Source organism: Aquarana catesbeiana, linkage group LG01 (genome assembly GCF_042186555.1).
Source record: "Aquarana catesbeiana isolate 2022-GZ linkage group LG01, ASM4218655v1, whole genome shotgun sequence".
Classification (NCBI taxonomy): Eukaryota; Metazoa; Chordata; class Amphibia; order Anura; family Ranidae; genus Aquarana; species Aquarana catesbeiana.
Genome location: NC_133324.1, coordinates 239750545 through 239773680, shown reverse-complemented (window position 1 = coordinate 239773680; position 23136 = coordinate 239750545). Strand labels below are relative to the sequence as shown.

The following is a 23136-nucleotide window of genomic DNA, read 5'->3' as shown; positions in this document are numbered from 1 at the left end:
CACTGTCATATGTCGTTGGCCCAGAACGAGAGCCGCACCGCCCCGCTGTCATATGACGGTGGGCGGGTGGCAACAGGTTAAAGAGTGACATGTTGGGTATCCATTTACTCGGCGTAACATCATCTCTCACATTATACAAAAAATTGGTCTAACTTTACTGTGTTATTTTTTAATTCATGAAACTTTTTTCCCCCAAAAAAAGGCGTTTGAAAAATTGTTGCGCAAATACCGTGTGACAAAAAATTGCAACGACCGCCAATTTTATCCCTAGGGTGTCTGCTAAAAAAAATAGGGTTTTTAGCCACAGTAATAAAACGTATGGGTTATATGGCACCTTCAGGTGATGGACACTGGCACACACTAAACAGGAAGTTCAATTCCCCATATAACCCCTCCCCTTTCCGGGAGTACCTCAGTTTTGTAGCAAAGCAATACACGTGTAACCAGAAAGAGGGGAGGGACCTCTGTGTCCCATGATGTACTCCAACCTTTGAGAACTGCAGAAGTCTTCCCCCACTCGAGCGAGCGGGGGGCGCCCCTTCATAAAGAGGCTTTAGCAGTCTGTCTTGTGGGTTTCCTCCCCCAGGACTTCTTTTGTCCCTGGGGTTGACCCTGAGGTTTACCTCTTGAACCTGACGGTGGAGGCCCTTGTGACTGCCTGGAGGCTGATGCCCCTGGCACTGGAGAAAGAGCCCGTTTGAATGAGGGACGTTTACTCTTTTTCTTAACTGGCAAAAGGGTACTTCCCCCACTTGATATTTTTTGGATATATTTGTCCAAATCCTACCCAAACAGCTTTTTACTGCGGAAAGGAAAACCAGCCAGGAGCTTTTTGCATGGCGCTTCGGCTGACCAACTTTTCAACCATAAGATTCTACGCATATGTACCAACCCAAGCGTAAGGCTAGAGGATTGAAGAAAAGAATCTCTGATTGCGTCAAGTGCAAAACACAAAGCCGCTGGCAGCTCAGCTAACTCCTGGGCCTGCTGAGTACCTGTTTTAAATGGTCTACATACCCCAATTGCCGCCACTGCAGGTTGAGCCACTGAACCTGCCAAGGAGAAATTTTTTTTTTAACATGAATGCCAATTTTTTATCAGTTGGATCCCTAAGCATTTGCACATTGTCAACCGGACAAGTCAAACTTTTATTCAGAGGCTATAGCAGCGTCAATTGCTGGTATACTCCATATCTTAGTACATTTTTCCTCCATAGGATAAAGTGTTGAAAACTTTTTAGGAGGGAAAAAGTGCTTATTTGGGTGATCCTACTCAGAATACATAAGCTTTTTTAGTAATGAATGGACAGGAAAGGCACACAAGGCTTGAGGAGGCTTTAGTGAACCCAAAAAGGAGGTGGGCTCTTCAACCGACTCCGTTAAGGGTAGCTTAAATGTGGAGCGGACCATTTCAGTAAGAGAATGCACCAGCAATATCTCAGCATGTGAAGCTGAAGAAGGTCCTTCCCCACTCATCAGCCTCTTCATGGTCCCCTGAGGGGGAATTCATCTTCCCTCTCCCTCTGTTTGTAGGATCCTGGGTAGTAGAAGCAGACCTAATGCGTTTTCTTCCACTCTGTGAAGATGTGATTAAAGCCACTAATATTTCCTCTTAACCACTCGTAGCTGAGGAGAAAACCTGCTCAGTTATATAGACAGGGGCTGAAGTTTCGGAAGCAATTGTAGCCCTGGATGACCCCGATGGCTCACTCTGACCGGCCTCCCTAGATCAGGATGGTGTTGCAGAGGGAGGGTCCTGAGGGCGACCCCTTTGTGTCCTTGGTTTTTGTGGCATTTGTACCACCTCCTCTGGTCATAGTGCGGAGCACAAACACAGAGGTACTACCAAAAAAATGCACCCACTGCTGAGCAATAGTCCAGCAACTGCCGCTGCTATTAAGCTCAACCTGATGCTTAAGTAAATGTGCCTGGGAATGCCTGTGTCACCCACACTCACATGCCACCCGTCCGCTCTGTGTCCCTCCTTCAGCTGTATGCACCTGAAAAAAAGGTGCATCTTATAGCTATACAGCCCGCATTGTGGACGCTGCAGCATGCCAACGCCGCTAAGCCTTCCTCTGACCACCCACCGCACGCCCCCCCCCCCCCCCCATCTATTTCAAAATGGATTGTTTTTCCGCGCAAGCGGGCTCCGATCCTGACTGGACCGCATGGAGGAGGGCTGGGGTGGAGAAGAGGAGGAGACCTGCCGATTGGAGCAGCTGTAATGGCGGCGGCGGGAGCGGCACACCGCTGACTGACGCCATGCTCCCTCTGCCTGGAGTAAAGCTAACCAGGTGGGGTGAAATTCCTAGGCGAAAAACCCCCTTTCCCACATCTTTACCTGGAGCTCGGGCCGGAGGAAGCGTGCAGCTTGTTACACAGAGCGATACTGACAAGCATGGAACAAGTACATGCTCTTGACAGCCCCCGGTGGTGAGTATAGGCATGACAACATTTACTTAAAGGAGAAACACCCACAAGCATTAGAAAAATTCCTTAGGAATCTCCCTTACCTGATCCAGCTGCAGGGTTCTGTGGTAAACCAAACAGACCCAATCCTCACCGCTCACGGTGGGCTCTGTTAAAAAACCTTCAGGGACTGGGGCCCCCCTTTTTAATCGGGGGATCCACAGCCCTGGGCCTGCAAAGCACCCCACCAGGAATATGGCTGAAAAAAAAAAACAAATACTGGATCCTGGGGTCCAGCTCTCTAACAAGAGAAGCGTTACAGGTAAAACCTTGTTTCTTCAGACACGAGGCCTGGGTACCATTCAATTTGGCCTGGAAAAGACACTTTGAAGGGATCCAGTTGCATAGCTTGCCCCAGCAAGGAATATTCCAGTACCGCTCAGCACAGCACATCTTTACTTGTGACCAACATCTAAGACACCGACGAAAAAACTGAGGTACTGCCGGTAAGGGGAGGGGTTATATGGGGATTTGAACTTCCTGTTTAGGGTGCGCCAGTGTCCATCACCTGAAGGTGCCATATAACCCATACAGTTATTACTGTGGCTCAGTGTCCAGTGATGTACGATAAAGAAAAACATATATAAATGTTTGGGGGTTCTAAGTAATTTTCTAGCAAAAAAAAATGATTTTTACATGTAGGAGAGGAGTGCCAGAATAGGCCCGGTATGGAAGTGGTTAAACTTCTCCATAACAAGTTTATCCCTGACCTGTCTGGTGTGTTCCTTGGCCTTCATGATGCTGTTTGTTCACTACGGTTCTCTAACAAACCTATGAGGGCTTCACAGAACAGCTGTATTTATACTGAGATTACACACAGGTGTACTATTTACTAATTAGGTGACGTCTGAAGGCAATTGGTTCCATTAGATTTTATTTAGGGGTATCAGAGTAAAGGGGCACGCCACACTTTTCAGATATTTTTTCCCATACACTTCACAATTATGTGCCACTTTGTGTTGATCAATCACATAAAATCCCAATAAAATACATTTACGTTTTTGGTTGTAACATGACAAAATATAGAAAATTTCAGGGGGGTATGAATACTTTTTCAAGGCACTGTATGTGAAGAGCCAATACAGGTATTTTGAAGCCTCAAGTGCTGGCTATATGAGCCTTGACTTAAAAAAAAATAAAGAAAGATGGCATGGACATTAAAACTTGCCTTATTAATGAAAATGTTTGATTTTATACATGGCTTGTTTTGCAACACTGTAAAATAATCAGGTTCGGTGGTAAAATCATGAAATAGCGACTTGTATATTTGGAATGATTAAAGCTTCTTGAACATCAAATCCCAGGCTTACCTCTGACATTCAGTCCATAATCGCATGCAAATTGTGCAAATGGTGACATGTAATTGGGATCGTAGGCTAGATCATGAGCTTGCTCTGCAATGCTGCGGGCTGTCTGCTGTATACTTTCATAGTTTGCATTCTGGAGGGAAGCAGAAAGAAAAATGACTTTAAAGAATACCAATAGAAGCATGTACTTTCAAAGCATGTTGTTAAATTTCATAAAAAAAAAAAAAAAAAAAACCAAAAACAAACCAGCAACACATGTAAACACTGGTATTGCATTATTATAAAGTGGTTACTAAAATGTAGTCTTAGGCCTCTTTCACACGGATGATCCGTATGTCCGTTTTTCATCCATCCGTTTTCGGATGAAAAACGGACATACAGTCATCCCTATGGAGCGTCGGATGTCAGCGGTGACATGTCCGCTGACATCCGACCCGCTCCGATCCGAAAAGTGTAACGGAGGAAAAACCTACTTTTTCCTCCGTTTTCGGATCGGATCGGATGACGACGGACACTACGGACCGTCATCATCCGATCCCCCCATAGGGGAGAGCGGCGCTCTGACAGGTCCGTCGCTGCACAGTGTGCAGCGATGCACCTGTCATCTTCCTGCTCAGCGGGGATCGGCGGAGCGATCCCCGCTGAGCCAGCGTGTGTTCACGGGGCGGATCATGACTGATCTGCCCCGTGTGAAAGAGGCCTTATTTGTTGCATGGTTGTGTGCAATGGGTGGCCGTTAATGTAATTAAACATTCACAGTGCTCACGGAAAAAGTGAACCCCAAAACGAACTACTTCGAGTGTGATTTAGAGCTACTTTGATTCAGTGTCTTCTAACATTTTAAGATTACTTTTCATAAGAGGAATGAGCTGATAGGAACCATGGATCGCAAAGAGGAGCTCTCTGAAGACAGACATACAATGAAGAATAGTTGATCTGCATAAGGCTGCTAAGGGATACAAAGCAACCTCAAGGTGTTTAGGTATCCATCAGATAGATGATCGTTAGTTAAAATTGGCTATAAAGCGTGATCGTTTATTATTGAGACTACTCTTCCTAGGAGTGGTTGCCCAGCCAAGATGACTCCCTAGGCACAATGAAGATTTCGCACCGTTCACATTTGGTACTTTATTGGCCTTTTTTAACTTTCACTGGACTTTATTAATACAATTGAATTCATTCTTTTATTATTTATAATTTGCGCTATATTGTATATGGGCAGCACTTTTGTATATTAGTTATGACCAATTTGGATCTGTTGTGTGCTTGCTGCTTCATGTTACGTCATCACTTTTAGTGCAGCTGCAAGGTTTTCTCAAAAATGTTTTGTGGACTGATAAAATAAAAGTTGAATTCTATACGAAGAACACTCAGCCCCATGTATAGCACAGGATGGGCACAGCTTACAAACATCAAAACATAACCAAACTGAAATATGGTGGCGGGAACATCATATTTTAGACTTGCTTCACTGTCTCAGGGCCTGGACCACTTGCCATCAAGGAGAAAATAAATTCCCAAGTTTACCAAAATATTCTACAGGATAACGTCAGAGTGGAGCTGTCCACCAGCTGAAGCGTAGTAGAAGTTGAGTGAAAAAATGTTAATTTGAAGGAGATTAAAATTCCATTCTGAGAGCTAGAATTGATTTTACTTGTGTATGTGTAAACTTATTTATGGGGGGTATCAAGCTTTACACTAAGGCTCCATGCACACTGGCTTAAAAATTGCTGCTTCTACATGAGTTGTGTGTTCTGCCTGTAGAAACAGTTCAATGTTATCCTATGTGTCAATGCACATTAGGATTTACAGGCATATTTTGAGCTCAACGTTTAGAGGCAGGAAAAAATCCTTCTGGTTTGCATTTGATCGGAGCTTTCTGGCAGAAAAAAAAAAAAATGTAAAAGCCCTCCTAAACTAATCTAAACCTCATACAAAAAAAAAAGCTCTATATGGAGCATTTTGTCTGCAAAGGGAATTGGCATTTTTTTTTTAAGAGCCAAGTGTGCATGGAGCCTATAATGACTAGTCTATTATTCCTTCTGTCATCCATACAGATCAGGTAGGGTTTGTCGGATAAGCCAAAGATAATATAAACAAAACTTGAACACAAAACTGCAATCTGACCATGTCCTAAAGGCATTTCACAGAGTTAGCAGCTAATTCCTTAAATGCTTTCACTCAACTGAATCTAGGAGAGAACATTGGCAAAATTATAGCCTAATACTTCACACTATTGGCTAGAATTCGGACCGACGTCAATCTTACGAATCCCTTGTACATTTTCAAAGACTCCTGCCAGGTTGCACGATGAAGCATCTAGCAGCGGCCCTGCGAATAACCCATTTATTAAAAGCATCTCCCTTGCTAAATCTGACCTGTTGAACATTTACCTCTCTCCTATGTGGAAAATTCACAATAAGCTTACTCCTATCCATTCAAATATCAACCTTGTTAGATAAAGTCTCTAGGAGTGAAAGTTCCAACGGACTTGACAACACTTCGCATATGACCAAAACAGATCTTAGCTGACCATTCCTTCCACTGTCTTGGTCAATAATTGTAATTAAAATGGATATCCTACCGAAAAAGTTTCTATAATTTGTACCAGATAGTCCCTATTACACATTCATGCTCCTTTTTCCATCGACTTGATCATAATAGGATTTTTTATTACAGCTTGCCTGTAAAATCCTTTTCTTGGAGTACGTCATGGGACACAGAGCCTTAAGTAATTACTTAATGGGTTATGGGCCACATTCAGGCATTGACACTGGTATACCCAATACAGGAAGTTGACTCCCCTATATATCCCCTCCTCCTTCCAGGAGTACCTCAGTTTTTGTAGCCAAGTAATATTAAACCCCATAAAAAGAGCGGCGGGACCTCTGTCCCATGATGTACTCCAAGAAAAGGATTTTACAGGTAATCTGTAACAAAAGTCCTATTTTCTTTATCGTACATCATGGGACACAGCCTTAAGTAATTACTTAATGGGACGTCCCATAGCAATGCTACTTGAGGGGAGGGAGACACAACCCGTAGGGCACCCCCAGACCAGAGGACTACTACTGCTGCCTGCAGCACACTGCGCCCGAAGGCGATATCCTCATTGCTCCTTACATCCAGTTGATAAAATTTTGTGAATGTATGGACTGAAGACCAAGTTGCAGCCTTGTAGAACCGAGCCATGGAGGTCTGGTGACACACTGCCCAAGAAGCACTAACCGCTCTGATAGAGTGCACCTTGACTTGAAAAGGGAGAATCTTACCTTGTAAATTATAAGTTTGAATAATAACTTGCCAAATCCACTTAGCAACAGTGGATTTCGACACTGCCTGTCCTTTCTTAGGACCTTCTGGCAGAATAAGACATCAGTCTTACGAATCTGAGCAGTTGCCTTTAAATAGATTTTCACTGCTCTCACCACATCAAGACGATGTAGTAGAGCTGCACAATTAATAGTTAAAAGATTGCGATCTTGATTCACCCCCTCTGACCATCTGTATTGCAGTTTTTCCCCAATTCTTTCATGTAACAAGTATAGAAAGTTCTCTGCTCCCTCTGGCAGTCTGCCAAGTTAACAACATTGTAACTCTTCCATCTTAGATCAAAGGGATAAAACTTCTGTGCGAATATGAAGGAAGTTTAACCACTTAAAGTCTAAACCTTTTTCTGACACTTCTTTCTTACAGTTAAAATCAGATTTTTTTTTGCTAGAAAATTACTTGGAACCCCCAAACATTTTATATATATATATATATATATATATATATATATATATATATATATATATATATATATATATATATATATTAGCAGAGGTCCTAGGGAATAAAATGGCGATTGTTGCATTATTTTATGTCACACTGTATTTGCACAGTGGTATTTCAAACGCAATTTTTTGGGAAAAATATACTTCAATGAATTAAAAAAAAAATAAAAATAAAACACGAAACAGTAAAGTTAGCCCAATTATTTTGTTTAATGTGAAAGATGTTACGCCGTGAGAGAATCGTGATCTAAGCAAAAAAATTGCGATTCTCATTTTAGCTAGAATCGTGCAGCTCAATGTAGTGACCTTTCTTCTGTGGAACATGGTTCTGGAAAAAACGATGGCAGGACAATATCTTGGTTCAGGTGAAAACCTGAAACCAACTTATGGCAAAAAGCCTGGATGAGGGCGTAACACCACTCTGTTCTCATGAATAATCGAATATGGCTCTTTACAAGAAAGGCAGCCAATTCCGAAACCCTCCTTGCTGAGGATATAGCAACCAAAAATACGAGCTTCCTTGTCATATGGACTAAGGAAATATGCTGTGTCAGTTTAAAAGGCTGTTTTTGTAACACTGACAAAACTAAATTCAAGTCCCAAGGGCTTAAGGGTGTGTCCGAACTGGAGGATTAATCCGTATCACCCTTTGCATAAAAACCCCGGACTAAAGAATGTGTAGCAAGCGGTATTTGAAATAAAAAAATCGATAAGGCTGAGACTTGGTCCTTAATTGTACTCAGGGCCAACTTCATCTCTACGCCCAATTGTGGGAAAGGCAAGAATTCTGCCTACGATATATCTCCTTGGATTCACACCAGGAAACATAAGCCTTCCAAACTCTATAATATAGTTCTGGAAGCTGGCTTCCTTGCATTAATCAAAGTTGAGATAACTGACCCGAAAAGGCCCACGTTTCTTCAGAATGTGGGTTTTAATAGCCAGGCCGTTAAATTTAGTGTTCGTAAAGTAGGATGGAATATCGCGCCCCTGTGAGAGCAGGTCTGGCCTTACATTTCTGTGTACCATGACCTTCTGGGCCATGCTGGTGCTACCAGAATTACCGGTTTTCTTTCCAGTTTGATCCTGCAGAGTAGTCGAGGCAGTAACTGAATAGGGGGAAATGCATAGATCAGTAAGAATTGATTCAACGGGATCACCAACGCATCTGTTCCGCATGCGAATGGATCCCTTGTCCTTGACACAAAGCTGACTTCATGTTGAATCTAGAAGATCTACGTCCGGAGTCCCCCATTTTTGGTAAACAGCCCGAAAGACATTGGGATGAAGAGACCATTCCCCTGTAAATAACTTCTGGTGACTTAAATAGTCCACCTGCCAATTCTCTACTCCCGGGATAAAAACTGCCGATAGGCATGGGACATTCTTTTCTGCCCAAGTTAGAATGTGGTTCACCTCTTTCTGAGCTGAGAGACTCTTGGTGCCCCCTTGGTGATTGATATAGGCCACAGCCGTGGCATTGCGGATTGGATCCAACAGCACAATTCTTTAACCTGGAGGTCCAGGTTTTCAAAGCCAGACACACTGCCCGAAACTCTAGGATGTTGATAGGCAGGGTTCTTTCGGATCTTGACCACTGTCCATGGACAGTTGTTTTCTCTGGTACTTCTCCCCAGCCTGAGAGGCTGGCATCTGTCATCACTACTTTCCAGATAATTGGTCTGAAGGATTTTCCTTTCAGCAGATTCTGGGTTAGTAACCAACTGCGGCTTTGGGACACTCTTGGGGACAGCCGCATTGGCAAGTCCAAAGCTTGGGTCGTTTTGTACCAAGCAGACAGGATACTGTTTTGCAACAGTCTCGAATGGAACTGTGCATAGGGAACTGCTTTGAATGAAGCTACCATCTTTCCCAACAACCTCATGCTAAGGCGAATTGAGGGATCTCTTTTTGACCTGACCATCCGTACCAGCTCTTGTATGGAGCTGATCTTTGCCGGAGGCAAAAACACCCTTTTCTGGGCTGTGTCTATGATCAGGCCCAAATACTCCAGCTTTCTTAGCGGTTTTAAAGGAAGACTTCTCTAGGTTGAGGATCCAACCCAAACTTTCCAGGTAACTGGTTGTAATGCGTACACTTTGCTCCAAGCGAGCCACTGACTGGTCTATTAACAATAGATGGCCTAAGTATGCCAAGACTGGTATGCCCTGTGACCTTAGCCTGGCTAGAGGTGGGGCCAGTACTTTTGTCAACACCCGGGGAGCTGTAGCTAGCCCGAAGGGCAAGGCTACAAACTGAAAGTGTTGTTCTACTTTGAATCGCAGAAATCTCTGGTGAGCAGGAAATATGGGGACATGCAGATATGCATCTCTGTTGTCGATGTATGCCATAAGTTCTCTTCCTTGTAGGATGGAAACTACTGACTTGATTGACTCCATGCAAAAGGAGCGGGTCTTCAGGAACAGATTTAGATTCTTTAGATCTAGAATGGGTCTGACAACCCCATTTGGTTTTGGTACCGTAAACCGGTTTGAATAAAACCCCAAACCGTGCTCTTCTGTGGGAATCTGTATGATTACCCTCTGAGCCAATAAATCGGTCTAATGCTTGAAACAGGGATTGCCTTTTCCCTGGGTCTCTGGGAACGCTTGATTTCAGGAAACGAGACGATGCGAACTTCCGAAATTCTAGTTTGTATCCTAGAGACACCGTAGAGATTACCCATCTGTCCTGAATTTCCCTTTGCCAGATTTCTAAGTATTTCAGAAGTCTTTCCCCCACTCTGGTGAGGGGGAACGCCTCTTCATGATGAGGCTTTAGTATTCTGCTTTGCAGATTTGCGGCCCCAGGTCTTCTTTTGTGCCTGGGTCTGACCCTGAGGTTTTCCTCTAGAGTCTGACTGCGGAGGCCGTCGCCATTGCCTAGGAGGCGGATGACCCTGGCGCAGGAGAAAAAGTCAATTTAAATGAAGGACGTTTATACTTTCTTTTGACTGGCAAGAGTACTCTTTCCACTAGAAATCGCCTGGATGTATTTATCCAAATCATCGCTAAATAATCGCTCCCCATGAAACAGGAAACTAGTCAGAAGCTTTTTGCCAGGTCCTTCGGCAGACCAATCTTTTAACCAAAGGTTCCTACGCATGTGTACTAGCACAAGCGCAAGGCGAGACGCTTGGTAATTAGAATCCTTCATAGCATCTATGGCAAAACATAATGCTTTTGGTAACTCTGCCAACTCACGGGCCTGTTGTGCAGGGAGCTCTTTAAGGGCCTCTGTGAACCGGTCCTTTAAGGACTGACAGATGCCTATTACTGCAACTGCAGGCTGAGTAACGGTCCCTGCTAAGGAAAAAGAGGATTCTTAAGCATTTGTGCATTGTCTACTGGACAAGTTAGACTTTTATTCACACTGGAAATCGCAGCGTCAACTGCTGGTACCTTTCATTTTTTGGTGAATTTTTCCTCCATGGGATAGAGAACTGCGAATCTCTTTGGAGGGGGAAAAAATGCTTATCCGGATGATCCCATTCAGTATAAATAAGCTTTTCTAGCAATGCATGGACCGGAAACGCATGCAAAGGTTGTAAAGGTTTCAAAGAACCCGAGGAGGAAACCGGACTTTCAGCTAACGCTGTTAGGGGTAGCATGAAAGTGGAGCAAACCATTTCCGGAATAATCGGCTTGCTTTTCCTCTCAATCGTCTGAGGGTAATACCTCATCCTGTCCCCACTGTTCCCTTGGAGTGGGAGAGGGGGATCTAGTACGCTTGCTATCCTCTTGGATGGAGGATGGGATTAAAGCCACTAATCTTCCTTCTAAGCCCTGTAGGGCAGAGGAAAATGCATCTTTAGTCATGTATACAGGGGCTGAAGTGTGAGAAGCAGTTGCACCACCAATCTGTTCCAAAGACTTGCCATATCTGGTATCCTCGGAGAGAATGACAGTGTGGAGGCATGGCTGGAGTTCCCAGCGCCTGGGGATGGAACTTTTGGTGCCTTAGTAGTAACCTTGGAAGCCATAGTGCAAAGCACAAAAGCAGAGGCACTCTAAGAACTGTTCTATTTGCTTGAGCAATAGTAAGAAAAACAATGGCAGCATAGATTAAGATTAATCTAATGCTAAACAGTAATGTCTTTTCCTGTACTGAAAAAGCCTGTGTAAACCCCTCACGTGCTCCAGCGCTCCTGTGGCAGCTTGCTTCAGCTGCTCTGGTAGACACTTTTTGTTCTCAGAGCATCAGCTTTTAAGCCCCTCAGGTGTAAACCTGATTATCTGAGCGCTGTGTGCTTTCCAAGGACGCCGAGTCCGCACATGGTGCCGACCGCTTAAGCCACGCCCCTTCCGACCTTCCCTCAATGAAAACCGTCAGCCTCGTGCACGTGCGCGGATGGCTACAGGTATGAGACACAGACCAGAGGAGGCTACAGCCGCCATGCAGCGTGTCTCCTTGAGAAGAGCGCTCACTACCAATTGTTACCCCTTCTATGGCAAGTAAATGCTTTTTTAGCCAAGAAGCTACCCCACACCCCTCGAGGGGGGGGGGGGGGGGGGTGTACCAGCAGTTTGTCAGCCTTTAGTGCTTGCACACTGTTTTATAGCATTTACAAAACTGTTACAAATGTATTGTACCATAGTACATGTAACCCCCAGCCACTCAGTTTCCCCTGAGAAGAGAACCCCCTCCAGCTGCTGGGACACACACTGTACTTTAGCACAGATTACAGGGTATATACACATTCTTACTCCCTCTAGGAGGAGTTTAAGGCATTACAATATTACATATTGAAAGAAAAGTCATAGGTGGACTTTGCAGTTCCTATGCTTTTCTCTTACCTTTTCTTCGCTGCAGGATATTGCTGAAAACAGACAGATCCAAATTTCACCCATCACGGCGGGCAGCGTAGTTAAACTTTCAAAGACCAGGTCCCTTTTAATAGGGGTTCCACTCCTTTGGACCTGTATAGCACCCTTCAGGACAACGTTAGGTAATGTAGCAAGACCAAAAAGAGTCCTGATTCCTAAGGTCCAGCCCTCAAGAGAAACGTTACAAGCAAAACCTTGTTCTTCTATGCGAGGCCCAGGTACCATCCTGTGGCCGAAGTGGCATGGATGGATCCGGTTGTGGAGGTTTTTTTAAATTCAGCATGGATCCCTCCTGGAGCTCCTCAGAGCACATCTTCACTCGTGACCAAAACCTTGGACACTGGTGAAAAAACTGAGGTACTCCTGGAAGGAGGAGGGGTTTTATAGGGGAGTCAACTTCCTGTATTGGGTATACCAGTGTCAACACCTGAAGGTGGCCCATATCCCATTAAGTAATTACTTAAGGCTCTGTGTTCCATGATGTACTATAAAGAAATCTAGTTTTCTCCCCCAGACCCAGAATTAATTAGAAGACTCTGCTGAAAATAAAAGCGTGGTTCAAACACAACAATTTATGCAAAGAAAATTTGATCTATCCTTGATCAAACCTAAGGCATCCTTATGGACCTTATTTTCATTATCTAAAAACAACTTGACTCAGCTGGTCTCAATGCACCATCTTAGGCTGGCAGAGGGCCTTTTGTTTTTTACATGTCATTTCTAAATCCTCTTTAGTCTCCTTTTTTAGAACTTTAAACAATATACAGTGCCTTGCAAAAGTATTTACCTCCCTTGGCTTTTTACCTATTTTGTTACATTACAGCCTTTATGTAATGGATGGATCGGAACACAATAGTCTAAGTTGGTGAAGTAAAATTAGAAAAATTATATACATAAAACTATTTTTCAGAAATAAACGGATAATTGGCACGTGCGTATGTATTCACCCCCTTTGTTATGAAGCCCATAAAAAGCTCTGGTGCAACCGATTACCTTCAGAAGTCATATAATTAGTGAAATGATGTCCACTTGTGTGCAATCTAAGTGTCACATGATCTGTCATTACATATACACATACACACACACACACCTTTTAGAAAGGCCCCAGAGGCTGCAATACCTAAGCAAGAGGCACCACTAACCAAACACTGCCATGAAGACCAAGGAACTCTCCAAAACAGGGACAATGTTGTTAAGAAGTGCAAGTCAGGGTTAGGTTATAAAAAAAAAAAAAAATATCCAAATCTTTGATGATCCCTAGGAGCACCATCAAATCGATCATAACCAAATGCAAAGAATATGGCACAACAGCAAACCTGCCAAGAGACGGCCATACACCAAAACTCAGGGACCGGGCAAGGAGGGCATTAATCAGAGAGGCAGCACAGAGACCTAAGGTAACCCTCAAGGAGCTGCAGAGTTCCACAGCAGAGACTGGAGTATCTGTACATAGGACAATAACCCGCACGCTCCATAGAGTTGGGCTTTATGGCAGAGTGGCCAGAAGAAAGCAATTACTTTCAGCAAAAAAACAAAATGGCATGTGGGAGACTCCCAAAATGTATGGCGGAAGGTGCTCTGGTCTGACAAGACTAATATTGAACTTTTTGGAAAATAACCAAACTGGTCACGTCACGTGCACATTGTGGGCTTGTGTGAACTTGGCCTAAGGGTCGTGCAACACCAGTTCAGAGCAAGGCAACTGTCTTGGAATAAAATATGTAACTTATAAGTCAGAGAATTGCAGCTTCCTACAGACAGTTTTTTAGGTTAATGAAAGCTTTCCGGTTTATGAAATAAATGAGTGAATAAATAGTACAAGAGCTATGCAATTTTCAGCAAATGCAGCACTTTTGGCATCAGCTGCTGCATTAGGCTTGTGACAGGTTCACTTTAAAGAACTAGTGGCGAGGCTCAGGATGAATAATTTTTTAGGCCAGGTCAAGATTTGCTATAGCTTCAGCTGCCTAGGTTTCTGAATCAACATGCTGTGTTACAGAAGGTAACTGTTTTCTGTCCAGTTTTCTTATGCAAATAAAGAAGCATAATACAAATTGCAGTGGAAAAAATGCCACTGGAACACAAAAAAAAAAAAAAAAAAAGTAGATAGGATTACATTTTATTGGTTTGGCATACCTTTAACTTTTTTAACTCCTGAAGAATCATGTAGTCAGGCATGTTATCAAAAAGTCCATCAGTGGCTGTAAGAATGATGTCACCAAGCTGGACATCAAATGAACTACTGTCTGCAGCATCAGGGCTATTAAGAGAATAAAAGAAAAATACATAAATAAAAAGACACTTTAGTAAATCATAGTTTTTGTATTAGTACCTCTAATTCCTATTAATTTTGTAAGTTTATAGTCTTGTATACAGTGCATCTGGAAAGTATTCACAGCGCTTCACCTTTTTCATATTTTGTTATGTTACTGCCTTATTCCAAAATGGATTAAATGTTTTATTTTCCTCAAAATTCTACAAACAATACCTCATAATGACAATCTGAAAGAAGTTTGTTTTTAATACATTTGCAAAGATTTCAAACAAACAAACACACATGTACATAAGTATTCATAGCTTTTGCTCAATTACTTTGTCGAAGCACCTTTGGCACCAATTACAGCCTCAATTCTTTTTAAGTAGGATGCTACAAGCTTGGCACACCTATTTTTGGGCAGTTTCTTTGCAGGACCTCTCAAGCTCCATCAGGTTGGATGGGGAGCGTCGGTGCACAGCCATTTTCAGATCGCTCCAGAGAGGTTTAAATCGGGTTCAAGTCTGGGCTCTGGCTGGGCCACTCAAGGACATTCACAGAGTTGTCCCATAGCCTCTCCTTTGTTATCTTGGCTGTGTGCTTTGGGTGATTGTTCTGTTGAAAGCTGAAGCTTTGCCCTAGTCTGAGGTTCAGAGTGCCCTGGAGCAGGTTTTCATCAAGGAGGTCTCTGTACAATGCTGCATTCATCTTCCCCTCGATCCAACTAGTCTCCCAGTTCCTGCTGCTTAAAAACATCCCACAGAATGATGCTGCCACCACCATGCTTTACTATAGAGATGGTATTGGCCAGGTGATGAGCGGTGCCTGGTTTCCTCCAAGAAACAACACCTGCCATTCAGGCCAAAGAATTCAATCTTCGTTTCATCAGACCAGGAGAATTTCATTTCCCATGGTCTGAGAGTCCTTTGGGTGCTTTTTGGCAGACTCCAGGCAGGCTGCAATGTGCCTTTTACTGAGGAGTGGCTTCTGTCTGGCCACTCGGTCATACAGGCCTGATTGGTGGAGTTCTGCAGAGATAATTTTTTTTCTGGAAGGTTCTCCTCTCTCCACAGAGAAACACTGGAGCTCTGTCAGAGTGACCATTGGGTTCTTGGTTACCTCCCTGATTAAGACCCTTCTCCACCGATAGCTCAGTTTGACTGAGCGGACCGCTGTAGGAAGAGTCCTGGTGGTTCCAAACTTCTTCCATTTATGGATGATGGAGGCCACTGTGCTCATTGAGGCCTTCAATGCTGCAGAAACTTTTCTGTACCCTTTCCCCAGATCTGTGCCTCGATACAATCCTGTCTCCGAGGTCTACAGACAATTTCTTCAACTTCATTGCTTGGTTTGTGCTCTGACGTGCACCGTTAACTGTGGGGCCTTATATAGACAGGTGTGTGCCTTTCCACATCATGTCCAATCAACTGAATTTACCACTGGTGGGTTCCAATCAAGTTGTAGAAACATCTCAAGGATGATCAGTGGAAACAGGATGCACCTGAGCTCAATTTTGAGTGTCATGGCAAAGGCCGTGAATACTTATGTACATGTTGTTTTGTTTTTTTATTTTTAATAAGCTTGCAAAGATTTCAAACAAACTGCTTTCACTTTGTCATTATGGGGTATGGTTTGTAGAATTTTGAGGAAAATAATGAATTGAATCTATTTTGGAATAAGGCTGTAACATAATGTGGAAAAAGTGAAGTACTGTGAATACCTGCCAGATGCACTGTGTAAAATAAATAATAAATTTTATATATCTATCTATATATCTAGATTCCACATTTTTGTTTATTAAAACATTGTCACTTACAAATCAAGGTTCAGATCAATGGTCAAGCTCCTGCTGAATGTGCACAGTGTGCCAATGCTGTCTGCTCATGTGATTGAGCTCTCCCACTCACCCTATGAGCAGCCTGGTATCTGTACACTCCCATTAAAAAGAGAGCTTGCTGCCAAGTGTGGAGCTGCTTTCCTTTTGCAAGGACACTATGTGCTGCTGGAATTTCTTTTTACACTGATGTGAAAGCAACATGAGACCACTTTGATCACATGCCCAGTGTTCTGTGCTAAGGAAACAAGAGGTCAGATAGAAGCCTTGCTCATGCGTCGGAATAAAAGAAATGCATAATTTACACTGATTTTTATGCAGAAAAGGGGCAGCCTGTGAATTAAGCTACAAGTCCCTGATCACACTGGCTGTATCCAGGGTTTATAGATATAAAAACAATTGGTAAACTTCAGGCAGTCTGCCACTATCAAGGCAAAGCTGCAAAAATAAGTTTACCTCGCACCGCAACACAAAAAGGAGAATAAAAAAAGTGAGGGTTTGGGGGCAAGCTGTACTCCGTTTTTCAGGAAATTGGCAACTATGGTCTGTTCATTATCTTTGAATATGTTATTACAATTGGATGCATGTTACAAAGTGCTGTAAAAAAAAAAAAAAACACACCATGTAAAGAAGCTAGAGAAACTATAGCACATACAGGATACAAACCTGTCACTAAGAACTACTCCCTCAGCTTCAGGCGGTGCTATTGACAACTGGAATGGAGTGTTGAAGTAATGTTGCTGTTCGTCTGACCGATGCACAACTTCTCCTGCTCGTACCACTAGAAATCCAGAATCGCCCAAGTTTGCTGTGTGTAATCGATGACTTGTTCTATCGAGAATCACTAGACAAGCAGTGCTGCTTCCTTAAATGGAGAGGCAGAAACGGCAATCGTATTAGACTTCTACTGATTTGTTTCTTATCAAGGCCTGCAATCAGTACACGTGTGCAACATTGTGATCAATACAGTACAAAGAGAAATAAATGTAGTGCAGCAACCAGATAGCCAAACCTCAGCAATTTTTCTGCAGTAAGCCTCAGCTCTAAAAACGTCCACAAGGACAAATCCCATTCATTTCAATAGCCCCTGTTCACATCTGAACGCTTTGTCATCTGAAGCAAAATGCCTGAAGCTCAAAAAAGTACAGTAGATTCCTTTTTGGCAGATCACAGGCGTTTTCTGCTTTTTACATTGGTGACTTTTTGACCTGCACAAAATCACAGCCAAAATCGTGTGACTTTCTGCCTGAAAACAAAACACCTAGGTGTGAACAGAGCCTTAACCTTACCATACATGTTACAATCTGACTATACAATCACTGTACTTTAAAATGTATTGAAAACGTAATATGGGGACCTAATCGAATTATGAAAATCAATCTGTATGAGGGCCCTTGCAAGATATGGGTTGTCAACTTTAGGCTTAATGGTTTATTGCACTTTCCAGTGCATATTGGGCGTTGCTTTGTGTATTCACATACCTTTCCTTGCACATTTACTGTAGTCAACATATTAGACCATATCTGAAAGAGAATCTTTTGCGTGCCAATACGATTATATTATAGGAGTAAAGACCTCACCTGCAGTAAACTGCATCAACACAGATTTTGGCTGTTCAAACCAGAGAAAAACATGCAAAGTGTGATCTAAGAACAAGGTCAAGCTGAATTGTGCTCGCTAGCACCATGCTGTGAAATTTTTTTTCACAGAAACCGTTTTTTGCAAAAGCAAAGAGCTAGCATGTTGTGCAGCACTACTCTGGTCCAAAACAAACTTCTTTTGTGGAACATAAGTCAGCATATACTTCATAAAGGTTAGCAGGTCTCAAAACAGAATATGCTTTAGGGCTTGGGTTTATAGCATACTTTTCTTCTTCTTCCGTTACAGATCTCTAGTAAAAACGCAAGGAATAAAGCAGTATTAAACACTTGCCCACCGTACACCATCATATGACATTGCGGGCTTTAAATGGTTGTATCTGAATGATGCCTGTAGCTGTGGTTGTCTGCGATCCAGAACGCCAAGGTGTGAATGGAGCCTACGTGAGACATAACTCTGAAGAAATGAGAACAGGGGGTGTTGAATGTATTAGCTTTACAGGCACTAAAAAACTAAAGCCAAACTCCAGAGACCAGGTGTCCCACGATTTTGTGGGCGACAATCGATTGTGGTGCCATTGAAATTCCATTGGTGCTATTTATTCGGCCGCTAGCGGTCAAATAAAGGGTTAAAAAAGCACGCAAAGCGCCGCTTTGGCAGTGCTGCCTGTAGATGTCAATGGGCAGGGGCTCTTTAGGAGTGGTGTATAAACTGCTCCTAAAGCGCTGCAAAGATGCTGCTTGCAGGACTTTTTTTTTTTTTTTTTCTTTTTTTTTAATATCCCGCAAGCGCACCGCTCCAGTGTGAAAGCCCTCGGGCTTTCTAACTGGAGAGGCGCTTTACAAGCACTATTTTTAGAGCTATAGCGCCTGTAAAGCGCCTCAGTGTGAAAGTAGCCTAAGTGAGACATAAAGGCTGGAGAAATAAGATATAAGAATGTATTAGATTTACATGCACTAATAAACTGAAGCCAAACTCCAGAGCACACTTTATAATAAGTTACAGCGAACTGTTCTTTATAAATCAGTAACAGCAAAATAGAAGAAAGACTATAAACCTAACGCAACCATCACATCTAAGAATTGATGTGAAATAACAAATGCTTGCTTTTGGGTTTAATACAGATTTAATCCTTATTGTGTGTTAGAAAAGTGTTAGAGGGATGTGCTCAGGAAGGTGGATGTGACTTACCTAAAAATAAAAATGTATACAGTTCTTTTGGAGTACATTATAATTAAGAAACGTTAAATTAAATAGGACAGGCTAAAGAAAGTTTTTTGCTTTCAGACTGTGCTTAGTTTTTAGGAATACAACTTGTCATATTTACACCTGTTTTCAATTCAAATCAATTCCTTTCAATGGAACAATGCAAAGTTGCATTTGCATTTCAGAGCAATTTGCAATGCTTTCACTAGTCTTTTTTCAAAGGAAGCCAATGCAATAATAAAATTTAAAACAAAAAAAAAAAAAAATTTACAATTGCAGCTGACAATATACATTACAAATGCCTTTTCAAACATCTTTAATACGTCAGCTAAAATTGTTTGAAATTTCACATCAGGACCCTTTTAACCATATTAGCTTGCAAGACCATGAACACAAACTCAGAATAAAAGGTCTATTATACTGTATATTGCAATGTAATGAATAACCAAAATAACCCGACACATGACCATTGCAATTGAAATGTTTCACTTTTCCATCTACATCATGTTCATGACTTCCAAGGAGTACATGTAAGGAGCTCTCTGCTAGATGTTAGCACGTGGACCAGATTCAGGGGGCACTTTCTGAACCCATTCCCATCCTGTGTTCCAAGTTATTAATATAAAGGCCTATACTTAGAAAGCAGTAAATTGGCCTCCAGAAGAACATGCTGCTCCTGTCTGACTTTCACATTTAGATAGAGAGTATAATGTTCTCTATCACAAGGCCTGCAAGTGTTCAGCAGATTCATTTCAGTATGCACCTTTTAAAAGGCTAGTCATTACCCAGCTCAGATATAGCAGCATATCTGGCAATATTTCAAAATAAAGGAGGATTTTGTTTAACCACTTGCCTACCAGGCACTTACACCCCCCTTCCTGCCCAAGCCATTTTTCAGCTTTCAGTGCTGTCGCACTTTGGATACAGTGTAGCATGACCGCTCAATTGTCATTCAAAGTTATCATTTTCTTCACACAACTAGAGCTTTCTTTTGGTGGTATTTAATCACTGCTGGGTTTTTTTGTAAAAAATAAAAAAGACCAAAAATTTTGAAAAAACAAAAACTGTGTCGGTAAATTTTGTAATTAAGTAATTTTTCGCCTTCACTGATGTGCGCAGATAGGCTGAACTGGTGGGCATCGATGAGGTGGCACTTATGGGCACTGATTAGGTGGCACTGATGAGGAAGCACTAATATGCCGCACTGATAGGCGGCACTGGTGGGCATTGATTGACAGCAGTGATGGGCAGCACTGATTGCCAGCACTGACTGGTATTGCTAATGGGCACTGCTTGGTGGCATTTGTGGGCACTGATAGCTGGCATTGGTGGCCAATGGTGGTCACTGATTTGTGACACTATTTTACAATATTGTAATCAGAGCACTGATTATCAGTGCCCCGATTACATTCCTAGTTGTCCCTTGTGAGGAGATGGAGCGGACAGACTCCATCCAAAAGGACTGTATCAAGAGATACCTGTTCAGGGACCTTAGGTCCAAAATGGGCCTTGTGTCCCAGTTTGGTTTCTGAACCATAAACAGGTTTGAGTAAAAGCCTGAGCCCCTTTTGAATCCAGGAACCTCTACAATCACTTCATGATGCACTAGATAATGTAGTGCCTGAAGCAATAAGCTTTTTGGAGGATCCGAGGGAACGCAGGATCTTAGAAACCCCTGAGGGGGAACCCCCCGCAACTCCAGCTTGTAACCACAAGATAGAATTGAGGTGACCAACTCGTCCTGAATTGTTGTTTTCCAAAATGCCGCTGATTGGCTCTCCTCACACTCTGTCAGTGTGAGGCGAGGAGCGCTGATTACCGGCACTTCCTTTTTTACATGTGACCAGCTGTAATTGGGCCCAGAATCCCTTGGGCCCTTAAAAGACCCAGTACTGGTGCTAGGACTTTGTGAACACCTGGGGAGCTGTAGCAAGCCCGAAGGGTAGAGCCACAAATTGACAATGACGTTCATCTACAGTACTGCAAAAACGTTGGAAAATCCGATGAGGCAAAAAAATAGGTACATGTAAATACGCGTCTTTTTTATCGATGGAGGCTAGAAAGTCTCCCCTCTGGAGTGAGGTTACTACTGGAGTGGACGGACTCCATCCAAAAGGACTGTATCAAGAGATACCTGTTCAGGGACCTTAGGTCCAAAATGGGCCTTGTGTCCCAGTTTGGTTTCTGAACCATAAACAGGTTTGAGTAAAAGCCTGTGCCCCTTTCGAATCCAGGAACCTCTACAATCACTCCATGATGCACTAGATAATGTAGTGCCTGAAGCAATAAGCTTTTTGGAGGATCCGAGGGCACACAGGATCTTAGAAACCTCTGAGGGGGAACCCCCCCCCCGCAACTCCAGCTTGTAACCACAAGATAGAATTGAGGTGACCAACTCGTCCTGAATTGTTGTTTTCCAAAATGTCCTCAAACTGCAGCAGCCTTCCCCCACCTGATGAAGTGGGGGCGTCCCCTCAAAAGGAGGGCTTGGTGCTGGATTTAGAAGAATTTTGGACCCAGGGCCTTTTCTGGCCTTGGCCTTGCCCCTGACCCCAGCGCCCTGTTGGCGTCGGAACTGCCCTGACGCTGAGACATTTGAGAAAGCAGTCCCTGGGTTTTTAACGAGGGACGTCTGGTGCTTTTCTTCACAGGAAGTAGAGAACTCTTCCTTCCGGAATTCTTTAGGATATATTTGTCCAAGTGATCATTGAATAAACGCTCCCTCCCCATGAAACGGGAGACCTGCCAATAACTTTTTACAAGGAAGCTCGGCTGACCAGTTCTTAAGCCATAAAAGTCTGCACATATGTACAGACAATAAACCTGCTGTATTGAATCCTTTACAGCATCAACAGCAAAAAACACAGCGCTCGAGGAATATCGGTCTTACTTTCAGGAAGATCATCCTCCTGGTTAGGCCTATCAGGCCGTTTGGCCCGATCCTTTACAGAATGGCAAATACCAATTGCTGCAACAGCTGGCTGAATAGCTGAACCGCCCAAAGAAAGGAAGCCTTTAATAATAACTCCAATTTCTTGTCAACAGGGTCTTTCAAGCCCTGTGCGTTATCTACCGGGCAAGTTATGTTATGACATGCTCCATTTTTAAACTTTTCATCCATGGGATATAAAAGGGAAAACCAAACAAAAGTCCTGTCAGGATGTTTCCAATCAGCGTACACCACCTGTTCCAACAGGGGGTGTAGAGGGAAAGTCTGTGCAACCTGAAGAGGCCTCAGAGATCCCAAAGAGGACCAGGGGAGGCTCAATCACCTCTGCAAGAGGCAACTTGAACGAACCATTTCGGTCAGAGTCATGATCAAAAGCCTCTGCGACTAAGAGGCAGACATCGACTGGATATCTTCTTGTTCAGATTGCTCGGAAGCAGACTTATCTGCCGGCCACTCCACCGATTCCTGAGCTTTAAGCTCCTCCCCATCCTCAACCCATTCCTGCTCCAGACTAGGAGACTCCGGGGAGGGGGATCTGTCACACTTCCTGCCACCCTGCGTGGTGGAGGCAATCATGGCAGCAATCCTGTGCTCTAACCTGGCTAGGGCTAAGGACAGTTCATCCTTAGTGATAAAGGGTAGCGTTGACTGTAGGCACAATGCTAGATAGGCGCAGCGACTCAGATTGCCCGGAAGCCTCTGGTCTTTCAGGGGATACAACACTAGGGATACGACTAGGTTCATCAGGAACTACTGACAACAAAGATGTGCCCTTCCCTGTGGTGTTAGTTCCAGTCCTCTTTTTGGAAGACATTTAATAGCCACAAACAAGGAGTACTTGGGTGAAGTATTAAAACACCTCAGAAGGGAGACCCTTTAATAGGGCTCACCAAGCCCCTATGCAACAATCCTG

General features: G+C 43.2%; 1 protein-coding gene across 1 annotated transcript in view; it reads right to left on the bottom strand.

The window, feature by feature from the left end:
- Positions 1–23136, bottom strand: part of PPTC7 (protein phosphatase targeting COQ7) — an 82400-nt gene that overhangs the window by 17687 nt on the left and 41577 nt on the right. Inside the window, exons 3-5 of the mRNA XM_073626360.1 lie at positions 17135–17333; positions 14517–14640; positions 3782–3911 (exon numbers count right to left, since the gene is read on the bottom strand). Of these exons, the coding sequence (XP_073482461.1) occupies positions 3782–3911; positions 14517–14640; positions 17135–17333 (453 nt within the window). The remainder of the gene's footprint in view (positions 1–3781; positions 3912–14516; positions 14641–17134; positions 17334–23136) is intronic.